Source organism: Diceros bicornis, chromosome 20, assembly GCF_020826845.1.
Source record: "Diceros bicornis minor isolate mBicDic1 chromosome 20, mDicBic1.mat.cur, whole genome shotgun sequence".
Taxonomy (NCBI): Eukaryota; Metazoa; Chordata; class Mammalia; order Perissodactyla; family Rhinocerotidae; genus Diceros; species Diceros bicornis.
Genome location: NC_080759.1, coordinates 58,104,521 through 58,128,058, shown reverse-complemented (window position 1 = coordinate 58,128,058; position 23,538 = coordinate 58,104,521). Strand labels below are relative to the sequence as shown.

At 41.6% G+C, this 23,538-nt stretch overlaps 1 protein-coding gene across 1 annotated transcript in view; it reads left to right on the top strand.

Annotated features, from left to right (window-relative positions):
• The window catches only part of ADAMTS16 (ADAM metallopeptidase with thrombospondin type 1 motif 16), a 157,440-nt gene that overhangs the window by 38,056 nt on the left and 95,846 nt on the right, over positions 1–23,538 (top strand). The window contains exons 4-9 of the mRNA XM_058564379.1: positions 3,187–3,469; positions 7,279–7,478; positions 8,955–9,038; positions 11,217–11,376; positions 13,582–13,687; positions 21,386–21,523. Coding sequence (XP_058420362.1) covers positions 3,187–3,469; positions 7,279–7,478; positions 8,955–9,038; positions 11,217–11,376; positions 13,582–13,687; positions 21,386–21,523 — 971 coding nt within the window. The remainder of the gene's footprint in view (positions 1–3,186; positions 3,470–7,278; positions 7,479–8,954; positions 9,039–11,216; positions 11,377–13,581; positions 13,688–21,385; positions 21,524–23,538) is intronic.

Below are 23,538 nucleotides of genomic sequence, written 5' to 3'. Positions count from 1 at the left end.
TCTCTTGCCTGCGGATTTGCTTCTCTCAGCTTTGGCCACCCAGAACGTAGCCTGGAACCCCAGGGGAAAGTCTGGAACAGCTGTCATAGAACACAAATGTTTTACACGAGGAAGCCAGAAAGAGTGTAAAAAGTAGGGCAGCAGGCCTGAAGCAAAGATGTGTTTGGGGTGATTGTGGTGTTGGGGTTCACCAACACTCGGGCTTCAGAGGAATCTCATACTGTACAGCGAAAAATCTCTCAGAACCCCCCTGAATTATCAGAAGGGAATCAGAGATCATCAGAGTGAAGTATGATATTTTACATTTTCTTTCATTAATTCAACAAAGCTTTTTTGTATGTTTACTATAGGTCGTGTGTTTAAAATACATTATTGTTAAGTCTTACAAACTCAGGTAGCTATCCATATATCCACTTCCTAGATGACAAAACAGCACAGAGAGGCGTGGTAAATCATCCAAAGTCACAAAGTGATGTAAGAATTGGATGATAGATGCTGGGCATATGACTCATCTGTCCATTCTCTGTGAGTCCACTCAGACTTGCACGAGACATACTCAATAACATCCACTCCAGAGAACCTACAGGAGCTGACGGTCTTCTAAGGGGTGATTTGAAAAGCAGAGAATTGTTTGCATATCAGAAAAGGATTTTTTTAAGGAAAAAAATGAATTTTTCTCTTCTTTAGTTTAATACTTAAACTAGTTACCTTCAATAGTGTGGAAAACTTCTTTGAGTGGTGTTATTACACAAGGTTGAACACATGGATGATTGCTCATACTAATCCTGGGTTAGTTTAAATGCCAAAAGGATGAAACCCAACTGGCTTTAACTATTATTTAATTCCCTACTTGGCTGTTTGTTGACAGAACTGCAAACTTTAAAGTATTGCCCTATCCTAGTTTAATTGGTAGACTTCTAGAAGGCCAAAAGATTCCCAAGTCATTCATGTAGAGCGCTGAGTGGGAGGCCACCATCTCCTCCGTGATCCAGGGCATAAATTCCAGGTATTTCACCTTTCCACTGCTGGGGACATTGGGGCCCCAGGAGGTCTGCCTCCCGTGGTGCTGATGGTTTCACTGATAGTTCACCAGCTTTACCTTCCTCTTCCGCCTTCCCACCAGCTGAAACACTAAGGCCGGGTGCTTAATCTCTGAATGTATGATAAGCCCCGTCTCCCCTTTCTTGTACGTCTCCCACCCCCACCCCTACTGTCCCTGAAAGTTGTATTTGGTCCTTTCCCAAGATCTAAGAAATGCTTCCCCATGCCTGTCATGTACAACTATTCAGACTCATGCAGGACAGCTCAGCCCACCACAGCACTTCATTAGGTGGGCAATGATGCTCACTAAGCACCCCCCAAATGAGAATCAGACTCGGGATCCTAAATCACAATGCACATTTAGAACAGGCACCCATGCATCAGCACCTTTGAGTGCCTAATAAATGTCTGACTCAGTGTACTAAATTATCAAAATTACTTTGAAAAACATCAGCACATTTATAATACTGTAGTTCAGTATTGGGGAGTTCTAAATACTATCTAAATAGTTCTGTAGGAGTAAGTAATTATATTCTGAAATTATAAAGGTATTTAAAAACACGTATAAGGATTTTAAAAATTCATCTGTAGTCCCATGATCTAACAATACCTTTGGCATTTTTTTGGGTAAGGCTGCACACAGATTTTAAAAACTTGAGAAATGCAGAAAGATATAAAAATGAACGTGGAATTTTCCTCTTGCATCTCTCCCACTCTACTTTCTCTCCCTGAAGACAACCACCATTAATAATTTCTCATCAGTCCTTCTGGGAAAATTCTTTAAGTATAGTTGCACACTTTTAAATATGAGTGCTTTTAGGGTCACACTATATACTTTATTATACACTTTTAAAAAATTTAACACCTTTTGGAAACTCTATAGTATAAACCTTAAATGTACGGGTTTTTAACTTATTCTGATTTTGTTCAAATCCCTACACTATGTTTCCTAGCCAGGTGACCTTGAAAATGTTATTTGATCATTTTACCACTCTATTTCCTTACCCACAGGAGGAGGGTGATAATGACTCCTACTTCACAGAGTTGCTGTGAGTGATAAACAAGGTATTATATAGAAAATACTGGCCACAGTCTCAGGAACTCAAAAAAAAATGTTAATTCATGATTATTTTCAGTACATAATTATCTTGTCTTTTTTAATGGTCAGGTACTCTCCAAATACATAAATGTACTTTAAGAAAATTACCCTGAGTTAATTGGTAAACATTTAAATTATTTATTGTTTTTATTATTTTTTGTTTTTTCTGTACTTTTATGCTATTATAAGCAATGATGCAATAGACATTCATGTATATTTATCAATATTGGAGAAGTGCCTACAAGAAGTATTTGGCAAGAATTCCAGAAGGTTCAATTCCTAAGACTGATTTGTCCATTTTCGATGTTGATAGACATGGAGGAGAGCTATGGCGGCCACCTCCTGGGTCAGCCCAGTTTATACCTTCCAGAGTCTCACAGGGCCTCCTTGTTCCCAGTTCTCTAACAACTATCAGGTTTTAAAAATATTTGTGACTCTAAAGGGTAAAAGGTAGTCTGTCAATTTTGTCTCCTGTGAGAGATTTTTAGTGTTGTTTATGCTACTTTCATTGTCTGTTATGTGGACACGTTTAGCATTTTTTATAAAATCAGTTCTTTCCTATTTCCTTAATATCTTGCTTAGAAAGACCTACCTGATTCCCTAAGAAATTCTTTTACACTTTCTCCTGAATTAATTTTAAGTTACACTTTTATAGACAGTGTTACATTATATTCAGGTTTTAACAGAGGTTTGCAAATTACTATATTAGGATTGTAATTTCACCTCTTTATTTGGGACCCCTCCAATATTAATGTCTAAGTTTGTGAATGCGTGTTTTCTTCTCCATTATTTGGATTGAGTTAGTCGACGTTGGTATGTCCTGAGCTCCCTCTCTGTTCCTGGGGTCAGGTCATGGAGCATCTGCACCCGAATCTTTCTGAAAGGAAGCACATGGAAAGAGCCCAGACATGGGCTTTTCCCATCCCTAGTTCTCAACCCAGCAGTGTGAACTCTTTCAACATATGTCCTCACAGGAGGGAACTGCACGTTGGTAAACAGGTAATAAACAAGTCATGCCCGTTTCTGTCTTTCTCTCATTTTTCCAGTCAGGCATGATAAGAACACAAGAAGCAGATTACTTCTTAAAGCCACTTCCTTCACACGGAGCAGGGAGCCTCAATGACTCGGCCGGGAGTGAGCGTCCCTCCCACATTCTGTACAAGAGATCCACAGAACCGCAGACTCTGGGGGCTCCCCAGGTAATGATGATCGAGAGGAAGCGGGAGCTGGAAAACCACCACCTCTTCTCCCACGAACATCAACCCTTGCACAGTAGCTTTAACCTCAGGCGCCCACAAAAGCAGCACTTCTGTGGAAGACGCAAGAAATGTATGTAAGGGCGATTCTTTTCGTGTATTTAATGATTCGGATGTTTATGTAAGCCAATGCAATATTTTTAATTTTCTTCAAAGTATGTCTGCCTGCGAGATGAAATTTTTCGACTATCATTGCTAAACTTACGTGATGATTCCAAAGAGATCCCATTATCCGTAAGTTCAGTAGAAAACATCTCTCCGTAGTGGATGGATGGATGGATGATGGTAGATGTTTTTTTAAAGAACGGTTCCCTGGGCAGATTAAATGACACACGGCTCTCAAATGCAGACTCCACTGGACGTCTTCAAAAGAACTCTGGCATGTTTACTCAGTAATTCTATATTTTTGAGGTTTAGATTTATTAAACCCCACATAGTTTTCCTTCTGGAGTAATTTATCTCTATACATATTTATAGCCTTTACTCCACCATATCCAAAGGACAGATACCCTTGACATAATTTACCTACAGTTTATCACCAAGCCTTTATCAAAGTCTTTTTTTGGTCGTGAACACTTTGGAGGTGATGTGTTATTTACATTTTATGTAGGAACTTCTCACAAATTCAGGATTAGAAGTTCCGTGTTTTCTGGAACTCCCTCCGTTCCTTCAGCTTTCCCCTCAAGCATCACTTCATTAAACCTTCCCCCAGTGAGCCTCTGGGAATCCCGTCTTCCCCCATCCCCATCTCTCTCTGCTGTCAGACCTCCTTGGCTGCTATACCCAGCACCCTAAAATAGATGTGGGCCTTTGCAGGTGCTCCATAAATATTGAGAGAGAGAGTGAATGACCCATAATCACTGGGTACCTACAACAAAAGAAGAGTACCATTTAATCTGTCAGCAGCTGTGTGTCCTCTGAGCTCATATCGTCCTATAAATAAAAGTCTCATGCTATATTGAAATGGACTTGAAAATCTCAAACCCAAATTGACTAATTCAGTGGGCTTGGTCTCATGAGAGGCAGCAGGAAGAATGATGTTGACAACAAGGAGAGGGGAACAGCAGTCTGAGAAAGTCAGGGAAGACAGGGAAGACGGGTTGAATGGGTATTAGAACAAGGCATACTTAGCAACAGCAGCTTGAGGCTGCATGGCCCAGGAGAGGCAGAGGAAAAAGTGGCAGGGGACAGGGCCAGGCAGAGTTGGGACCAAGATGGGGGGCTAAGGCATCAATTGACAAGCCCAGAGCCAGGATTCATGTTGGCAGGGCTCATGGTGTGGGTGTGGTCAGAACAGGACAAATTCCATGTAGCAGGGATGAAAAATTAACTTCACTCCTGGATCTGGGCAGGAAAGATGGGTAGGGCCGTCTTCACCTTTTTGACAGGCCACCCCAGGGTCTGAAGCAAATGTAGAAATGTGCCCTGAGAAAATCTGGAGATGCTGACCATTTTGAAATGAATGCAACTCTTTCATTTTTATCTGTAGGTGCTAAAGAGTCATTCAGCTGTGCATGCAGGGCAGTAAAATGATTCTGCTTGGTGTGGCTGTGTGTGCACACATGTTCACATGTGTATGCATGTGTATGTGTGTGTGCACATGTAGGGATATGTTACCTGAGAGGCATTTCAGAATCTCAATAGTGAGAGTCACTTGGTGGGAGGCAGTTATTTGAAAAAGACTGATAAACTGTATAATAAGCTTTGTATTTGCAAAATGGAAAAAAGTAACCATTGTTTTCATAATAAAACTAGAAAAGAAAAACTGGACAAAACGTCTCTTGTTGGTGGAAGACATTGGTGATCAATATGGTGCTGTTTGGTTTGCCACATAGTTCTGTCCCCTCCTGGCTGGGCACATGGCAGTTCTGTCCTCCTGGGCCCCTGAGTGGTGGGGGGCCACGTGACTGGCAGAATTGATGCACATTTATTCCAGGCTGAAGCATTTAATTCTTAGGTCTCTCGTTATCTGTGCATGGATATTTCCATGTTGTCCGTGAAGCTCTGGACTTCTCTGGAAGAATCCTGGTCTTCTGCTCAGTGGCGTTCACACTTACAAGAATTCTTCCCTATTAGGTCTCTGGTTCAGAAAATGAGAGATTTTTCTGTGTGTTTAGACATCTGTTTGCAGAAAAGGGCAAAATTGCTTAAAATCAACAGCGACGCTGAGCCTCAGTGAATGAGCGAACCTCGTGAATCAGTCTGCTCCTCCAGATGCAGGCGTGGCTGATGGGTTTTTACCTGGGACTCACGTGTTTTGGGGAAAATGCTGCAAGTACCATATTTAGGGGCAAGAGATTTGCTCTGAGGGGCTTGTCAGAGCCCTGGCCAGTAAGGTCACCACCCCTGTTGTTTCTGCCCCTATGCCCAGTACCGGGGAACATGTGGAGCTGTTGCACTCCTCTGCTGTGTCCGCTTTCAGCCTGCACACGTTTTTCCACAAGCGAAAATTGAGACCAAGGGCCCTGGGACAACGCTGCCAGATCTGAAACCCATGTCCAAGCTTTTCTAGGGAGAGAATGTGAGCAAGTTGTGTTCACTCCCTGTGCCTCCATGGCCTCATCTTTCTCTACCTGGGGCTGGTGTGGAGATTGAGTTACACATACACAACACTTAGAGTGGAGTTCATTTCTATGAAAATTGCATCAGTGTTAGTGGCGCATGATGAATGCTTACCAAACGTTAGCTGGTGTGATGATTATCCTCCAAAAGGTTCATTTAGGTTTGGAAATGTTTTAGCAGAGATAAAATGCATTGGATGCGAGTACTAGTCAACCAAAATAACATCTTCTAGCAGAGTGTTCCGTGAATAGAGTTGGCATTATTTTTTTTTTTTTTTTTTTTTTTTTTTTTTTTTTTTTTTTTTTTTTTTTGTGAGGAGATCAGCCCTGAGCTAACATCCGCCAATTCTCCTCTTTTTTTGCTGAGGAAGACGGCCCTGGGCTAACATCTGTGCCTATCTTCCTCCACTTTATATGGGACGCCGCCACAGCATGGCTTACCAAGCAGTGCGTCGGTGCGCGCCCGGGATCCGAACCAGCGAACCCCGGGCCGCCGCAGCGGAGCGCGCGCACTTAACCGCTTGCGCCACCGGGCCGGCCCCTAGAGTTGGCATTATTTTTGGATGCTAAATTTGTGGGTATTTTGAAGTCTACTTTCACATGAAACAATTCTATCCACATTTTCTGAGGCATACACTAAACCTAATCATTTTTAACATAATGCTAATTTACTGATTGTAAATGCCAATCTATTTTTAAATGGATTACTCCAAGAGGACAGAGTATGTTTTGTCTTCTAATTAAATTAGGTAGACATTTATGGTGCCTTCTAGGAAATTCAGCTCTGCAGTGAAGTGGATCTATCTTGAGCAGTTTATAAGCCATTTGAAACAAATATAGACAAACCAGTTATGTGTCCAGACATGGGAATCAGCTTTAAAAACTGTCAGCTCATTAAAAGTCTTCAGATAAGAAAATAATGCAAGACAGCACTCTTTTTTGTAACTGTTAGTTCCATTGTTTTGTCGATAAGTCTCTTGTGGAGCCCTGTTCCACAAATCCCTGTGCTTATAGTCTTTGCACATTGTACTTCTAGACACTGGAACTTCAGAGCTAGAGAGGCCCTATCTTGTTGTTTTAAATCAGGAAAAAATTGCACTAAGGTAAATATAGCAATGATTTCCATGACATCTAGACTGCATGAACTTTATTTAAATTCAGTGTTCCACTTTAACACAAGTTTTGCTTCCCAGAGATTTAAGGGTTATGTGGTTCTTATCATGAACATTCATTTTTAAAATCCAGTTTCTATAAAACAAGTTCCACCGCCGGTTTTGTGTGACAGCTCTTACTTTCATTTGCTCTCCAACGTCCCTCCTAGACATGCCAAAGCCTCCCAGGGATGACCTTTTCATCTTGCCTGATGAGTATAAGTCTTGCTCACGGCACAAGCGCTCTCTTCTGAAGTCCCATAAGAATGAAGAACTCAACGTGGAGACGCTGGTGGTGGTCGACCGAAAGATGATGCAAAACCACGGCCATGAAAATATCACCACCTACGTTCTGACGATACTCAACATGGTAGGAACGTCCATCTTGTTGAGGTCACCATGTGTAGTTATACCTGATAGTGTGTGTGTGTGTGTGTGTGTGTGTGGGTGGGTGGGTGGTTGTGTTTTCCACCCTACTTTTTACTTGTGGGTTTCTGTCTCGTACGTAAGAAATATTTTATCTGTGATAACTCCTTCACTTTTACTATGCTCCAATCAAAAGAGCCATTTTCAGAATTTCAGAGAATAAAAAAAGGAAAGAGAACAATTTGACCTTCTCTGTAAGCTGGTGACGTGTACTGGTGTCTTCGTTTACCAAAAATCTATAAGAGAATGCTGAGACATTTGAGTACAGTAAATGTTTATCAGCATTCTATGTGCGATTTTAGATGGCTGTATAGAAATACCCATCTTTACAGGAATATTAATCTTCAAATATTGAATATACACTATTTTATCTACAAAAACAGAAAAACAATACAACCTTTAGAATATCATCTCAGATAAAATGTGTCTCTGTTTCCGATTGGCAGTGTAGTAACTATGGAAGAGTGATATATACTAAGAGGGGTATACCAAGCCCCATTTCACCTAAGTGAAACCTAGATCACAGAAGACAAAATCTTGGGTCACTAAAGATTTTAAAAAATAGTTGCGAGGACAAAATTTTTAAAATATGTTTTATGTTCTACCTCAGTACACAGAATACCCCTAAATGTGTATCATTTTCCCATGGTGCTGAATGGTTGTTGTTGCTAGCATCATTTTTTGTAGACTGAACCATGTGGTTTATGATCTCCCAAGGAACTGAGGGAGACGTAGACATAGAGACACCCTACCACTGCACCTTAGGGAGGCGAGGACAGCAGGGCCAAAGATTTTCTGGTTTGTGGAAGTATTGCCTCTACTCTGTAGAGCTTTTCCAATATTCTACATCGTGGTGCCCAGTCAGCTCCCTGTTACACCCCACGCTGTTGAACTGTCCTTGCTTGTCACTCAGAATGCCCTCTAATCATTCATTTCCATATCCGCGATCATCATCTCTGATATTTGCCTCTTTCTTTGATAATCTTCTTCCTACATTTTTCCTTCTGTTTCTTGTATCCTCTTGGTCTTTTCCCAAGAATTTTCTTATGCTTCTGGATTCCCTTGCCAGGAGAGCTTGTGGAGTGCTCACCTATGTAGCCATCACTAAGAGTAAAAAAATTCTCCTTCTGTACTAATGAGGATGCTTACCAACTCCGATGCCTTGTAATCCCTTCACTGGTGTTTGACAAGAGGTGGAACCCACCTCCCAAAACTTTAGTTTTTACTCCCAGGCGCAATGATAAGGAGTCAACAATTGGTTGTTAGATATTTCTACACCTGCCTGTGTAGCAGTATAAGAAATATAATGTCACTGAAGAACAAGGAAATTGGCCTTCAGCTGCAGGCTCCAGACCAACTAAGGGCTGAGGGTAAACAGTGCCATTTATGGGGACTGATGTGGATTGCCTGTCTTTTTCAGGTGTCTGCTTTATTCAAAGATGGAACAATAGGGGGAAACATCAACATTGCAATTGTGGGTCTGATTCTTCTGGAAGAAGAACAGGTATCCTATCGTTGAAATCAGCAGTTTTTTTTTCCAGAAAAATAAATGCAAAATAATGCTTTGTTTACCTTAATATAATCCTTCTACGGATTCTTCTCTTTCCCCTGGAGACAAATTTTTTTTTAATATTTTGTGTCTAATGCAATGAGTTGCTTGTCGGTTCCTTTAGTGATTGTTTGATTTTTTCTATTTTTTGCACAGGGGTAGTTAGGAATCCTCTTTAATTTGACTTATGAGAAAATGGAATAGAAAAGCTGCCTTAAATATATGGGTGGGAAACACACTGGAATGCAAAGTGCAAGATGTGTCCTCAGCACCCTCGTGAGCTTTTAGGATGCCGGGTGGAAATTGGGCCCTCTTTGTCTTTGGTAGAAGAGTGAAAATATCACTGTAGCCTAGAAGTTAAGCTGTACTGTGTGACATCGCACTGCTTTACTCTGTTACTTCCCAACTCCCAAGACTGATCCCACTAAAGCTCACCTCCTTCAGTCTTAGGATTTTATTTTCATAGAGATTCTGGAATGTGGAGCACCTGTCTCTCACTGCATACAAAACCCCAAATTGTGCTGGATCTTGGTAGCAGTGGGTAAAAGAATCTCCTTTGCCTCCATTGCAGAGCCCCGGTGTAAATGCACAGACACACACTTCAGTTCACAATGAGGACATATATGAACATTTTGTGGCGTAAGTGATGGGCAGCGTCTTCGCCATGAAAAGCTCCTCCTTCTATTTGGCCCCAAGCTGATCACTGATTCAGCACGGCAGAGCGAGCCTGGGCCCACGTCAGGCACCCTGCATCCAGTCCCACCTTGCTGATGTCTTAACAGAGTCTCCTATTAGCCAGGCTTTTCTTGTTTATAAAACAAATCATTTTTTAGGTGAAATCTAAGATCCTTCCTGAGATCTAAGATGGCTTCAGACTTTAATGTTCCGAGGTGCGGCTCTTTTTCTGTGCCGGGTGAGGCGTGCACGGGCAGGGCTACTTCTAGCCTGAATAGTCAGGAAGATGCAACTTCATTGTCTTTTGTGTGAGTGTGTGTCTGGGGAGGGGAGGCTGCACTGGCAGGGCTTCTCAGGTGACAGGTTAATTATTCCTTGTATTAAATCGTTTTCACCTTGGAATTCATCCAAGCTGCAAAGAATAAGCGAGGTTATCGTTTGATCGTCCACCTGTGTGAACTTTAATTAATGCAGTTTTCCTGGAAATCACCTGCTGAGGAATGTAAGGCATGTCCTGGTGTTGATGTACAGCTTTTAGCTTAGGTGTATTTGGCTGTCTGGGAAGACAAAATAAACACTTAAGGAGAAAACATATTTAGTGTCCGAGAGACAAAAATTTCAACACAACACTCTAGGCATGAACGCTTTAAACATGTTGCTGTCCTGAAATTGAGGCATTCCCTCTGGTTTTCGCTGACAATCCAGAGGAAAATATAGCATACCTACAAATAAGGTTTAAATAACTCGTTGCAGCCTTCTCTGGTAGATGTTCCTGCCCCTTCCAAATTTTCATTTCTTTCTTATTTCGCTGTTGCTCTGTTAGAACATGGTTTATGTGGATGAGGTTGAATGTCTTCTCTATATTTTCCTTCTAGTTCTAGTCCACTTTCTAGAAATAAAGCCTTGCCAGTTGACTTGACTCTTCTCGTAAACATGTTGCCTCTAGGAAAGCGACTTAATTTAACACTGTAATAATAAATATTGAAAGTTATAAATTGGAAACCCTACCTGCCCAGGTTGGTTATGAAATAAACATAACACTGTCTATGTGTGTTTTTGTATATGTGCAAAGTCACATATAAATGATTCTGTTGCCTTGCATAATTTTGCAAAATGTTTTACAAAGATTTTGAATACAAAAAATTCGTGCACATAAATCATCTTTCCTGGGTCAGTGAAAATACATTCAGGGTCGGCTAAATACATCCCAATTGTTTTTGTACAGAACTAGAGAAATGCACGTGTGTCTACATTGAATCTGTACAGGTTTTATATGATACACCCTCCTTTGGATTTTAATACATAAAATGGGTATAATAGCTTATATGCCGTTCAGATCCATCCATGTATTTGAAATCCAAATTAATGATAGTTTGCTGTGATGACAATGCCAGTAACAATTGCATTATAACATGTTTTCTTTCTGTTATCATGGGGGTCTTGGTCTCCCTTGCATAGCCAGGGCTTGTGATAAGCCATCATGCGGACCACACCTTAAGTAGCTTCTGCCAGTGGCAGTCTGGATTGATGGGGAAAGATGGAACTCGCCATGACCACGCCATCTTACTAACCGGTCTGGACATATGTTCCTGGAAGAATGAGCCCTGTGATACTTTGGGTAAGATCTTCCAGTAGAGTTTTGAGGAACACATATGAGCTAAGCACCTTCAGTGGCCTAGGATGTTGAATATTCTTGCCCCCATTCCAAATCTACAAGTGGTAGCTGCTGCTGAGTACAATTGTAAAGAATAGACTCACTTTCCTGTTTAACCTTTGGCCAAACATAAAAGTATGCATTTATTCATCAAAAGTGATTATTTCATAAGGAAAAGTCCCTCACAGTTTCAAGAGATTCTGTCTCTTCTAACTTAAGAAATATTTCTTGGGGGCCAGCCCCGTGGCTTGGCAGCTAAGTGCGTGAGCTTCACTACTGGCGGCCGGGTTCGGATCTCTGACGCTCACCGATGCACCGCTTGTCCGGCCATGCTGAGGCAGTGTCCCACATACAGCAACTAGAAGAATGTGCAACTATGACATACAACTATCTACTGGGGCTTTGGGGAGAAAAAGGGACAAAAAAGGAGGAGGATTGGCAATAGATGTTAGCTCAGGGATGGTCTTCCTCAGCAAAAAGAGGAGGGTTGGCATGGATGTTAGCTCAGGGTTGATCTTCCTCACAAAAAAAAAAAAAAAAAAAAAGAAAGTATTTCTTTCACTTCTTCTTTTGAAGTATGAGAATGTATGAGATGACATAAATCTCACCCCATGTATGAGAATGGGATCAAGTGTCTCATTATGTGGCAGAAATGGTACATTTGTGAATATTTGTAGGGGTGCTACAGCAATATTATATCCCCATTTTCCCATTTGTCTAGAAATGTCTCAATCATAGCCCTTATTTTACATGTTTTTGGGTCTGGGTGTGTCTTGGATGTTTTTCCAAATAGTCAGCATAAAGCACAGTGGCTTGACCAGGGCTCTCCTGGACATTTTTTTCTAATTCTCCATTTCTTCCCAGGATCTTAGGGAAGAAGGGTCTTCATTATAAAAACATTCAGATAGGACTCAGTTTAATAGAGGTTAGTCCTGACTGCTGGTTCCTAGAAAGGCCTGCTTCCAAGGCTGGTCCTTGTCTGGCCTCTGAGGACTTAGATTCCAGGAGGGTTCCCACCATCCTACCTGATGCACCTCAACTGTTTGTGCAAGTCATGTGGTTTATGTGGAATACCTGCTTTCCTTTTGAGAGTCTGGAATTCGGTTACATGCCAGGCAGAGGGTGCCTATGTGATCAGCCACCAATAAAACCCCTGGACTCTGAGTCTCTAATGAATTTTCCTGGTGGACAACAGTTCACATCTGTTGGAGGAGTTAAGCACATCCTGTGTGGCTCCCCTGGGAGAGGGCTCTTAGAAGCTCCTGCCTGGTTTTCTCCAGCCTTCTCCCCATGCACTTGTTCCTTTTTCTGGTTTTGTTCTATATCCCTTTGTATCCATACTAAGTGAGTATAATAAATGCTGGGTCTGGGAGTCCTCCTGGAGAATCCTCACACCCGGGGGTGGGCTTGGGGACCTCTTGACACACCCATTCTCTACAAACACAGATGTTTGTAGAAAAAGGCAGAAATTCTCCTCCACCTTCAGTGAATCCCCTCTTCTACTTTGCCCCACATATAACCTGTAATATTAACATTTCATAGAGCCAAGAATTGTTTTCCACACAGGGAGAATAAATCCCCTTCCGCACATTATTAAGAGCGCTTTATGCGACTGTCCAAGGGTTTCCCATTTCATATTTCACCAAACGAAGATGAGAACAAAATTTCCCTAAAGGACAGAGAGTAAATATACATATATAATACACCCCCTTTCTTTATTTTACTGCAACACCACTGTGGTATATCTTTTTTTTTTTTTTAATTTTTTGTTTATTGCAGTAACATTGGTTTATGCCATTGTGAAAATTTCAGGTGTACATCATTGTACTTCTATTTCTGCATAGATTACATCATGTTCACCACCAAAATACTAATTACAACCCATCACCACACACATGTACCGAATTATCCCTTTCACCCTCCTCCCTCCCCCCTTCCCCTCTGGTAACCACCAATCCAATCTCTGTCCCTATGTGTTTGTTTATTGTTGTTATTATCTACTACTTAATGAAGGAAATCATACGGTATTTGACCTTCTCCCTCTGACTTATTTCACTTTGCATTATACCCTCAATGTCCATCCATGTTATCACAAATGGCTGGATTTCATCATTTCTTATGGCTGAGTAGTATTCCATTGGGTATATCTTTGATCTTTATGTCCTGTAGGATTTGCGCCCATAAGTGGAATGTGTAGTAAATATCGCAGCTGTACGATTAACGAAGATACGGGTCTTGGACTGGCTTTCACCATTGCCCACGAGTCTGGACACAAGTAAGTTCATCCCAATGGGAGAGTGGAACCCAGGCTCCTTTCCATCCTGGATGATTGCCATAGAAATACTGATTCATTAGGTCAAGTCTGTAAGAGGAATTCACAATCCAATATCCAATGAGAATGTATCCAATGAGGATGTGATTGTGATTGACAGGTAGGAAATGCTATCACTTAGGTACTTTTTTGTTTTTATTTTAGTGCCTCATCGTGCACGTTCTAAAACTGTGGTAATGCACATGTTTACACTTTTCTCCCTCTGTTCTTCCCTTATGTTCCTGCTCACACATGCGCATACGATGGTTGACAGTTGTATCAATCTCTGCTCCTTTGTCCTGTGTTTTGAACTTGGTCCTGTCGGCTAATTTCATTCCATGATTAGCTCCTGTCAGGGGACTCTAAGTGGTTGAGGACAGTGACAAGCTCTCCAGCTGTTAACTTGTTACTCTTGAGTTTGTGTTCTTATATGTCTTTTATAATTTGTAGAGATGTTTTTTGATTTGGTGTGCCAAGCAGAGTTTGGGGAGTGCAGATATGACAAGAGATAGGGCCTGGTAGGAGCTGGCTTGCTGCCCACATTCCCATATGCCCAGCATTGTTGGTTTTGAAATGGGGCAGCATCAGGGTGAGTGGAGAGCCTGCATCCTTGGCACAGATAGATGCCAGTGCTGGACAAGCAATTCTCAGCATTAATTTTTTTTCTTAATGGGGCCCACTTGCAGGCATCCTGCAATTGCCCTGATTAATATGAGGGCCAGCAGGAGTAATGCAAGTGTTTTCCAGCTGTACTGCAACTGTACTTAAAATTTCTCCTAGAAGATGCACAACAAGGAATTGTAATTTTTTTTATTTTTTACTTTCACCCTGATTTTACTTGCAACTCACAAAACTTGAAAAAGGCAGCATTTGTGATTTGGATTTTGCAAAGCCGACCTCTCTATCCCCTGTTAGAAAATGGACTGAGCCCACTCATGTTACCTCGACCTGCTCAAAGCATCTGTGTGCGTGTTTGTGTGTGCATGCCTGTGTGTGTACGCATGGGTGTCCCTGCCTTTAATGGAATCCCATGGAGGCCCTGCGGACTTTGGCTGTGTGTGAACTGATGACCTGACAATGAAGGTTTATATCCTATTCCTGATCCCTTCATCATTACAGGTAATGATTGACTTTTTCAGTCCCTTGAAAATTGTACCTACACTTCATAAAGCTTTCAGTTAAATCATAATTGTATTTTTAATAGGCTGCTAGAATTAAAACTTCAAAAACTCTCATTACTTTAACGACATGGGGCTCTTGCTGTCCTCTGAACCATACCAGAATTTAATTAAACAATCAAGGTAAGAAATATGTAAGTCACCAAGGGCTGAGCAAATCAGCACTAGATCAGCAGTTGAGATATGGCCATTGGCAGTGCTGGCAGCTGCAGGTGGTGAATTTAACTGAAGTTAAATTTGATACATCCAAACTGGCCTCTCAGTCTTCAATGTCAACAAGTATCAGCGTTTGCTTTTATTTTTTTCTTAGAAGCCAATTATTAATATTTCTTTTCATCACTAAGGCTGGGTCTAGATGGAAAAATAATTTGTTCCAGAAAAAAGAAAAATATTTTTACTTGCAAGTGGGAATATAGATGGAGGAAAGAAAGGAAGTCTAGATTTCGTTGAAGGGGACCCACTCCTAACAGAATTAACCTCCAGAAAATTATCACCTCCTCCTTGAGCACCTGACGTCCAGAGGACATTGTGTAAGAGATGAAGGAACTGGGAGCTTTGAAGAGTCGATGTCACCGATGAAATAGCTTCTGATCATATTGAAATAGGAAATATATGTGGGAGATGTGCAAATGAATTGCATGTGCAAAAAGCCAAAATGAGTGACAATAGTAAGAATAATAATGACAATAATAATTTTAATACTTACTCTTTGTGAAACATTTCTAGTAGAATTTGCAGAGCAATTTCACATGTAGCTCAGCCCATAGAAGCCACTCAAGACAATCGCTATCTTGCCTTCACTAGCTTAGCAGGTGGACTACACTGAGTATACAGCTAACGTGAGTGAAAGGAATGGGTGAATCAGTCGGCGGGGAGCAAATGAACGAAGGAAGCATGAATTATTTCCAATGAGTCGTTAGCAACTACATCAAATGGGAGAGGCTGTGGCATAGAAGACTCAGTAATCAAACTCTGTGAATTTTAGTTGAATTGAAGACAAACACATTTATTCAGTTCATTTATTTAATAACTATTATTTCTTAAAGAAGAGATTATAAGTTTGATGTATGGATCACACATCATAACATAACTAGCATGCTTTTTTGTGTGTGTGAGGGAGTTTAGCCCTGAGCTAACATCTGTTGCTAATCCTCCTCTTTTTGCTGAGGAAGATTGGCCCTGGGCTAACATCTGTGCCCAAACTCCTATACTTTATACGAGATGCCACCACAGCATGGCTCAGCATGGCTTGATGAGCGGTGCACAGGTCCACACCGGGGATCCGAACCTGCGAACCCTGGGCCACCAAAGAAGCGTAGCACACGCGCTTAACCACTACGCCACTGGGCTGGCCCCATAAACAGCATGCTTTTATCTTATCCTTGGCAATGAGCTCCAAGCAGAGAATTTTTTTGAGTTCTATACCTTAAGAATTGAAAAGTAATTTTAAATCTATCAATAATTTTATATCTATATAAAATATTCAGTTTCACAGGTGAATTTTGCTTCTTCGGTTTTGTCCAGCCAATTTCTTTTACTAAGTTCAGTTGTTTTCATCTTAAGATATCTTGTGGTTTATACTGGGGAGTCTAACCTAAAAATAGAAATTGCTAGGAACCAGCATTTAGATTTGTGTTGGAAAAGGGACCAAGAGAGGCTGGAACCAGAAGCAAGGCTGTGTGTTCTCCTGGAGTATGTGGGATTGAGTCAGGACTGCCCTTAAGCCAGCAGTGCAGGGAGAGTTTCCTGGTTACATTCAACCACTTGGCACAGGACGTGTGGTTTGCTAGATGTTGTTTGCAGGTATTGAAGAATTGGCACAGGCACATTGAGGGCTGAACTACATGCTTTGGAAAATACGTCATCTGGGCATGACTCCATTTGAAAAATTCCCTTTTGCTAAGGAAAGTCCTGCCATTTGATGGGTAGGGCCCTGGGACATGGATTCCAGGTACATGGTGGATCTCCCACAGCCTAAAGGTGACCAAGACACATCGCTTGGTCTCTCTCCTCTTACCCAGGTTTCCATCTGCAAAACCAACAGAGCCTGTGAGCTCCTTAGCAGTTGTGTGCAGGCACAATTTAAGTGGTATTATTTGAGCTGAGCACGCCTAGTGTACAAAATAGGCTTAAAAACTTAACTTGCAGGAGGCCGGCCCAGTGGCATAAGCGGTTAAGTGCGCGTGCTCTGCTGCTGGCGGCCCAGGTTCGGATCCCGGACATGCACCATTGCACCACTTGTCAGGCCATGCTGTGGTGGCGTCACATATAAAGTGGAGGAAGATTGGCACAGATGTTAGCCCAGGGCCAGTCTTCTTCAGCAAAAACAGGAGGATAGGCATGAATGTTAGCTCAGGGCTGATCTTCCTCACACACACACACACAAAAACTTAATTTGCATTATCGTTTCAGATCATTAAGACAATATTAAAGCATATTTACTGTGCTCAGAAGTATTCATGATCTATCAATCTATGTCCTGTCATTTCCAGCATTTATGGACCCATTCACTGGGCACAATTTGCATTCTGCCAGCAAAGCATTGTGTAGGATTCTATAAAAAGACTAGTGATCCATGCTTTCCAGAAGTCTAACTGAAAGAAAAAATAGACACGGCATGCAAGGGATCAAGCAGTGAGGGCTTGTAGGCATTGCAGGAGATGCAGTCAGGGAAGACAAGGGAAGTCTTCCTGAAAGAAACAGAATCAGCTTGCTAACACCATTCATCTCAAGCACACGTGGCTGGTTATGTTAGATGCTCTTTCAAGCATTTAATGGTGATGTGTACAGCCCACAAATTTGTGGCTGTGCTCTGAAGTCAACCTGGGCTCCTCCAGCTGGCTCAGGGAGGCACTGGGTGATCTGAAGGATTGTAGAATCTCGGGGCCCGTTAAAGACATTCCCCTCTGGTGATTGTCAGACTGCCTTCTAGGGGGCCCCAGCAGATTGGAGGGTCATTTCTTACCCATTTTATTTATTGTCATTCCTCATAAGATTGTTTGTTTGTTTCTGTGTCTAAAAGGTATTTGAAACCCATTGACCATTGGCAAACCCACACATACACACATATGCATGCACAACATTTGTATACAAATGACATCTAGGTGTTGAGTGATTTGACCAAAAGCACATTTGAATCAGGGAAAGGGATAGAAGTTTTAAATTTTCGTTTGTGATGAGCACTGTGCCAGGTGTTCTGTAGAGTTTGTGAGGAAGGTTTTATTATCCCATTTTATAGGTGAGAAAACTAAGGCTCAGAGACTTAAGTAACTTGCCCAAAATCAAACCGCTTGTGAACGACAGAGGCAAGACCCTGACGGTGGTCCCCCACCTCCACAGCCCATGTTCTCTCTGGTTATCTGACCCGTCCAGGTCCCCCGAGTCCACCTGAGTGCTGTCTCCATGTCAGCCTGGACGGGTTGTGCTTCTTCAAAAGCCTGCATCAGGGCTCTGGACATCCAGGTCCTATGTGTGGTCACCAGCATCATGCCAAGGGTGTGATTTACCATCCAGATGACACTGGCCCATGGTTTCTTTAAAGGGTTTCTCACATCCTTAACTCCTATTGTCTAAACAGCCTGAAATAATTGATACAACCTCTAAAAATACTTGGCTGCTCATCATTCTAGGTATATCATTAGTCATGCAGAAAAACTTGCTGATGTAATTGAATAACTCAAGAAAATACTGTAGAAGACATTAAAAGCATGTGACATTGAATATAATTCTCAAGTCCAATGTAATCTGAAATTATGTTTACATTTGGGTATTTGAGTTGGCATTATAGCTGGAAGGTTTTTTTTTTAATTCATTCAACAAATATCAATAGAGGACATGTTATGGGATAGCAAGTCCGCTAGCACTGGGCCTGTGAACATGGATAAGAAGAATCTCTGTTCTTTAGAAACTAATGAGATAGCTAAGAAAGAGAAAAAATATATTTATTGTTTTAACATATTGGGTGATAACCACTTTTAATAGAGTACTATGTTTCATGGAAGCAGAAAAGAAATTGTCTGATATGTATAACTTGAATATTAATTATATATCTTTGTTGCCAAATACCAATCTTATCTTGTTCTATTCGTTCTTCCATGACTATATTAATGTTAATATCAAATGTGATCACAGTGTGGTACTTTCATACTAATGTGCTGGCTTCCTTCACAGTACAATATATGGGTGGTGTACTGCTTGGAAACACAACCTCAAAATAGTGGTGCTGAGATTTGGGTGGGCATCACAATCACCTTATTGGGTTAGAATACACCCAAATGCCAGATCCTAATCCCCAACCTACTAAATCAGAAGTCTACCAAGGTGGGCTTTGGGTAGCCACGTTGTACACTGCTTTTCTCAGATATTCTGATGCACAGCAGAGTTGGAGATCAATGCTAGAAAGAATCATTGAAAATCCCTGAGATGAAAAAGTTTAAGACCAACATATCCCCAGACTTGGGATGCTGTGGCTTTGAATTCCTTAGAAATATAGGCAGAAATGGTAGCAAATTTATCTGGGGAACTTGCTGGACCGTAATGTGTCTTCTTCATATTCAGGTCAAGGGCCAGCCAGTGGAGGGTACTTTGGTATTTCATTTTTATCACTTTCTCCCCAAGGCAGCCACCCATATGTGATTACAGTCTGAATCCTTTTCATAGCCGTGACACATTTCCTCTGCCATATGCTTACCCTGGCCTTGATTGATTGCTTTTAATAGAACTTCAGAGACTGGGTGGAGGCTGAAATGACTGCATCTACATCACCCTTGGTACTGAGCAGGAATTTTGCAGAAATTCGACAATGTTTGCAGGCCAAATTTCCTTGGATACACACTTCAGTCATGCTCAGGTTACACTATTGCTTGGGTCCCATCTGGGCTCTGACATCAGAGTGTAGGGTTCCAGTCCTGACTCTGAGACCCTGGACATGGGTCTCCAGTCCTCAGTCTTGCTGTCACTATATTATACCTACCTTATAGGCTTGTAGTGAGGTTCAAGTTAGAAAATATAGGTTAACATGCTTAATATCATATCTGAAAAATAGTGCGTACTTGACAAATGTTAGTTGTTATTTTTACTAATACTATTAAACAGCTCTAAGCAAAATAGTTAAGCGGGAAAATGTGTCTTCAGCCTCAGCAACCAGTGCAGAGTCTCTGGGCCACTTTTGGAGCTCACTTCCCCAGTGTTGCTGTCTTCTGTCCCTGCTGCCCCCCCTCCACTCATCGTGGGATAGTTGGCAGCAGAATGTCCCAGATCCAGTAACCACCTTTTCCTTCTTTGGTTTCTCTCTCTTGCCTTTCGACTTTCCTCTGTATCTCACTCATTCAAAACCTCCCTCTCCGGAATCCATGCAGTGATTGGGCAGGTACCATACATTAACGCCCTACAGTGGCTTGACTCTTTAAGAATATATTTGTCCTAATGGGAAGTCTCCCGGGTCCTATAGAGCTCCCAAATCCCCCAGGCTTTCTTCCCAAGGCAGTAAGTTGTGCTCTTCTGGGGTAGGTGAAGATGGCAGCATGAGGCTCTCCTACAGTCCAAAGCCTTAGTAGATTAAGAAGAAGAAGGAACAGACTTGCTGGGAAGAAGTAGCTACTCAGCCAATGTGATACAGGGCTCCAGTTTTCTAAAGGGACAGTAAGGGGTGCCGATGGGCATTGTGGGAGCTGAACATCTATAAAGGGTCATATTAAGAGTCCCCATAGCCACTGTACCTTGAGTTGTCCCCATATACTAAGCTAGGGCTAGAGCCCCAAAGTGGTCTGATTTTCAGTCAAGAGTAACAGGTGTACCTTCAAAGAACGCCTCCAGATAAACGCAACCATAGCCACCCATTGGGGTTCCATGGAGCTACTTCCTCCAAAGGGCTGTAGGGAGTCCGATCAAGCACTGACCAGCTGTCACAGCCTCCAGTGGTGCAGCCCTAGCATGAGATGGGGCGGCACTGGGCAAGTGTAGGGACGAATGTGAGCACCACCAACAGCTGCAGTAGTCATTTGTGGTTCTTGAATTTGTTAAGCATCTAACTCACGTGGGGAGCCTGCATCAGTATTTCTGACAAACACCTGGAGATTCTGACCGTTCTTCGTGAACAGAGAAGAGTATAGAGAGAAGGAAGTAGTATAGAACGGTATCAGCTTTATCAAGAAGATCAAATGAACTGCCCTCCACACCCCACTTGAAATACTTTTCTATAATTATAACACCTGCTCTTAGCAGATATCTGGGCATGTGCTCTGTTTTGATATTGGTGTACTCTTTTAAACAACTCTTTTAAACAACTCAATGAATGGTAGCTCTTCAGGAAAGATCGATGAACACATGAATCTTCTCCACACTTTGGCTGTTAGGACTTTTTGTTTTGGCCTGATTAGCATACAGAAGTAGGGGAGTCTTCACAGTGTTGACATGAGTTTGTTAGAGTGTGTTAGACAACTGAGACTGTTCTTTGTTTTGAAAGAACCATTTCTCTCTCTCGTAGCTTTGGCATGGTCCATGATGGAGAAGGGAACATGTGCAAAAAGTCTGAGGGCAACATAATGTCGCCTACATTGGCAGGACGCAACGGGGTCTTCTCCTGGTCACCCTGCAGCCGCCAGTACCTGCACAAATTTTTAAGGTATGAACTCCTAGAGTTGGTGTATCTCTTGGCGCCTTTGATGTTCACTGCCTGGTCAGCCTGATCCTGTCCAAGGAGCTCCAGGCTCAAGTGTGACTTCCCAAGATGGTTCCCATTGGAAGGTGTCTTGAGACATTCATTTGACCAAGGAGTTTGCCAAACACTTGCTTGAACATCAAGTCCTGCAGGCTTAATCAGACATCATTTGGCCTTTAGACTCAAAGGAAGCCCATGAGATACTTACCCAACCAAAGTATTTGTCACTAATGTTTACTTTTTTTAAATTCCCCCACTCTATAACTAGACATTTCCAGTTCATGAATAGGAAAATCTAGTGTGTACACAATGGTAAATCACCCCCTAACCACTTTTGTTTTTTCTTTTTCTTTAACTTTTTTTTTTTTTTTACAAAATTCAATTCTTATTAGGAGGAGACACTTGAGTATATAAACCTTAACCTGGCTCTAAAATCTTGCAATTTTAAGAATTATTTTTAGAAAATTTTATTATAGCACTAATTCACTTAAGGTAAAGAACATTAGAGAGGTAGGGCTTGACCCTCTGAAAAAGAGACAGTCAGGAGATTTTTAAATTTTAGAGAAAGAAGGGACTTTAAGAAACATTCTTAACTCTACTAATAAGGTAGATTATCCCCCAAATCTCAATGGCTTTAAGTTTAAAGTTCAATTTAAGCTTTAAGCCATAACTTTACTTTTATTACCACATTCCAGCACAGGTTGGTGGGGTCTCTGCTCCATGCAGTCATTCAGAGACCCAGGTTCCTCCATCCTGTGGCTCCTTCCTATTCTAGGACCTAGTTCTCCACTGCAGCCAGCCGGTGGCCAGGAAAGAGAGAGCACTGGAGGGTGTACAGGACAGGGGCTATATTCCTGGAAGTGAGGGGCCATCAGCTGACGTCCCTCCAAATTGCAGGGGTAGGGATAAGAAATGTTCTCTACCTGTGTGCTCCGGAGGAAAAGGACACGCGGGTTGGTGAAGAGAGGGCCATCTGTGCTGTATCATCAACCCCAGATCACATCACAGGTGAAGTAACTGAGACCTGGGGGACCACCTAATTAGTGGCAGGGTTGAGAATAGAATCCGGGCATTGTGGACCCTACATCTGACCTCTTGCCATTGATCCCAGGAACCAGGGATGCAAACAGCCCAGAAAAAACAATTCTGTTGAATCATAGCTGCTATTTTTGTTTTTATCTGTAGGTGCTTAAGAAAATTACTTGGTTCAAATACTAAAAAGATGAGGAAGAGTCTTTATTTGTTTAGAAAGCAGCTCTTGACTCTTTGAAGATGATTTATCTCTGAGAATCAGCACAGACAACTGAATACATGGGCATGAGAATTTAGGTTCTGGATCCTCCTAAACTCCTTAACTTTCTTTTTCTTCACTTCTGAACACATTCTTCTGGGACTGAATGGTGGTACCCGGAACAGACTGTGGTTTGATATTTTTGTTCCTCATGGAAGCCACACCAATTTCCACTTGTGTCATTTCAGGAACGTTATTGTTTGTTTGGTCCCAGGGAAGAGAACTGCTCTTATTCAGGATGAAGGACACGTTTATTGGTTAGACAGAAGTGCTTTTTGCCAGACACATAGAATCACTGTGCTTGCTGTCTAACAAACACATTGACTCACAATAATCTACTCATTCTTGTAAAGGAGATACAAGGCATGTGCACCCTTATTTTCAAAATACACCAGTACCAGCAGGAAGTAAAGGGAAATGGACTGCTGTGTTTAGTTCTCAATTAAATGCATTCACATTTCTGAGATTCATCAAAGGAAGTATGAGAATTATCACTCTTATTTCAATTATATATTCCTGGAAAAAACTAACAAACAAAATCACTATACCGCACAGTGTAGTCTATACAGAAACTGAAATATAATAATGTACACCTGAAATTTACACAATGTTATAAGCTAATATGACCTCAATAAAATAATTTTTAAAAAAGAAAGAATTTGGAGTAGATTATCACAAGAAGAAAAAT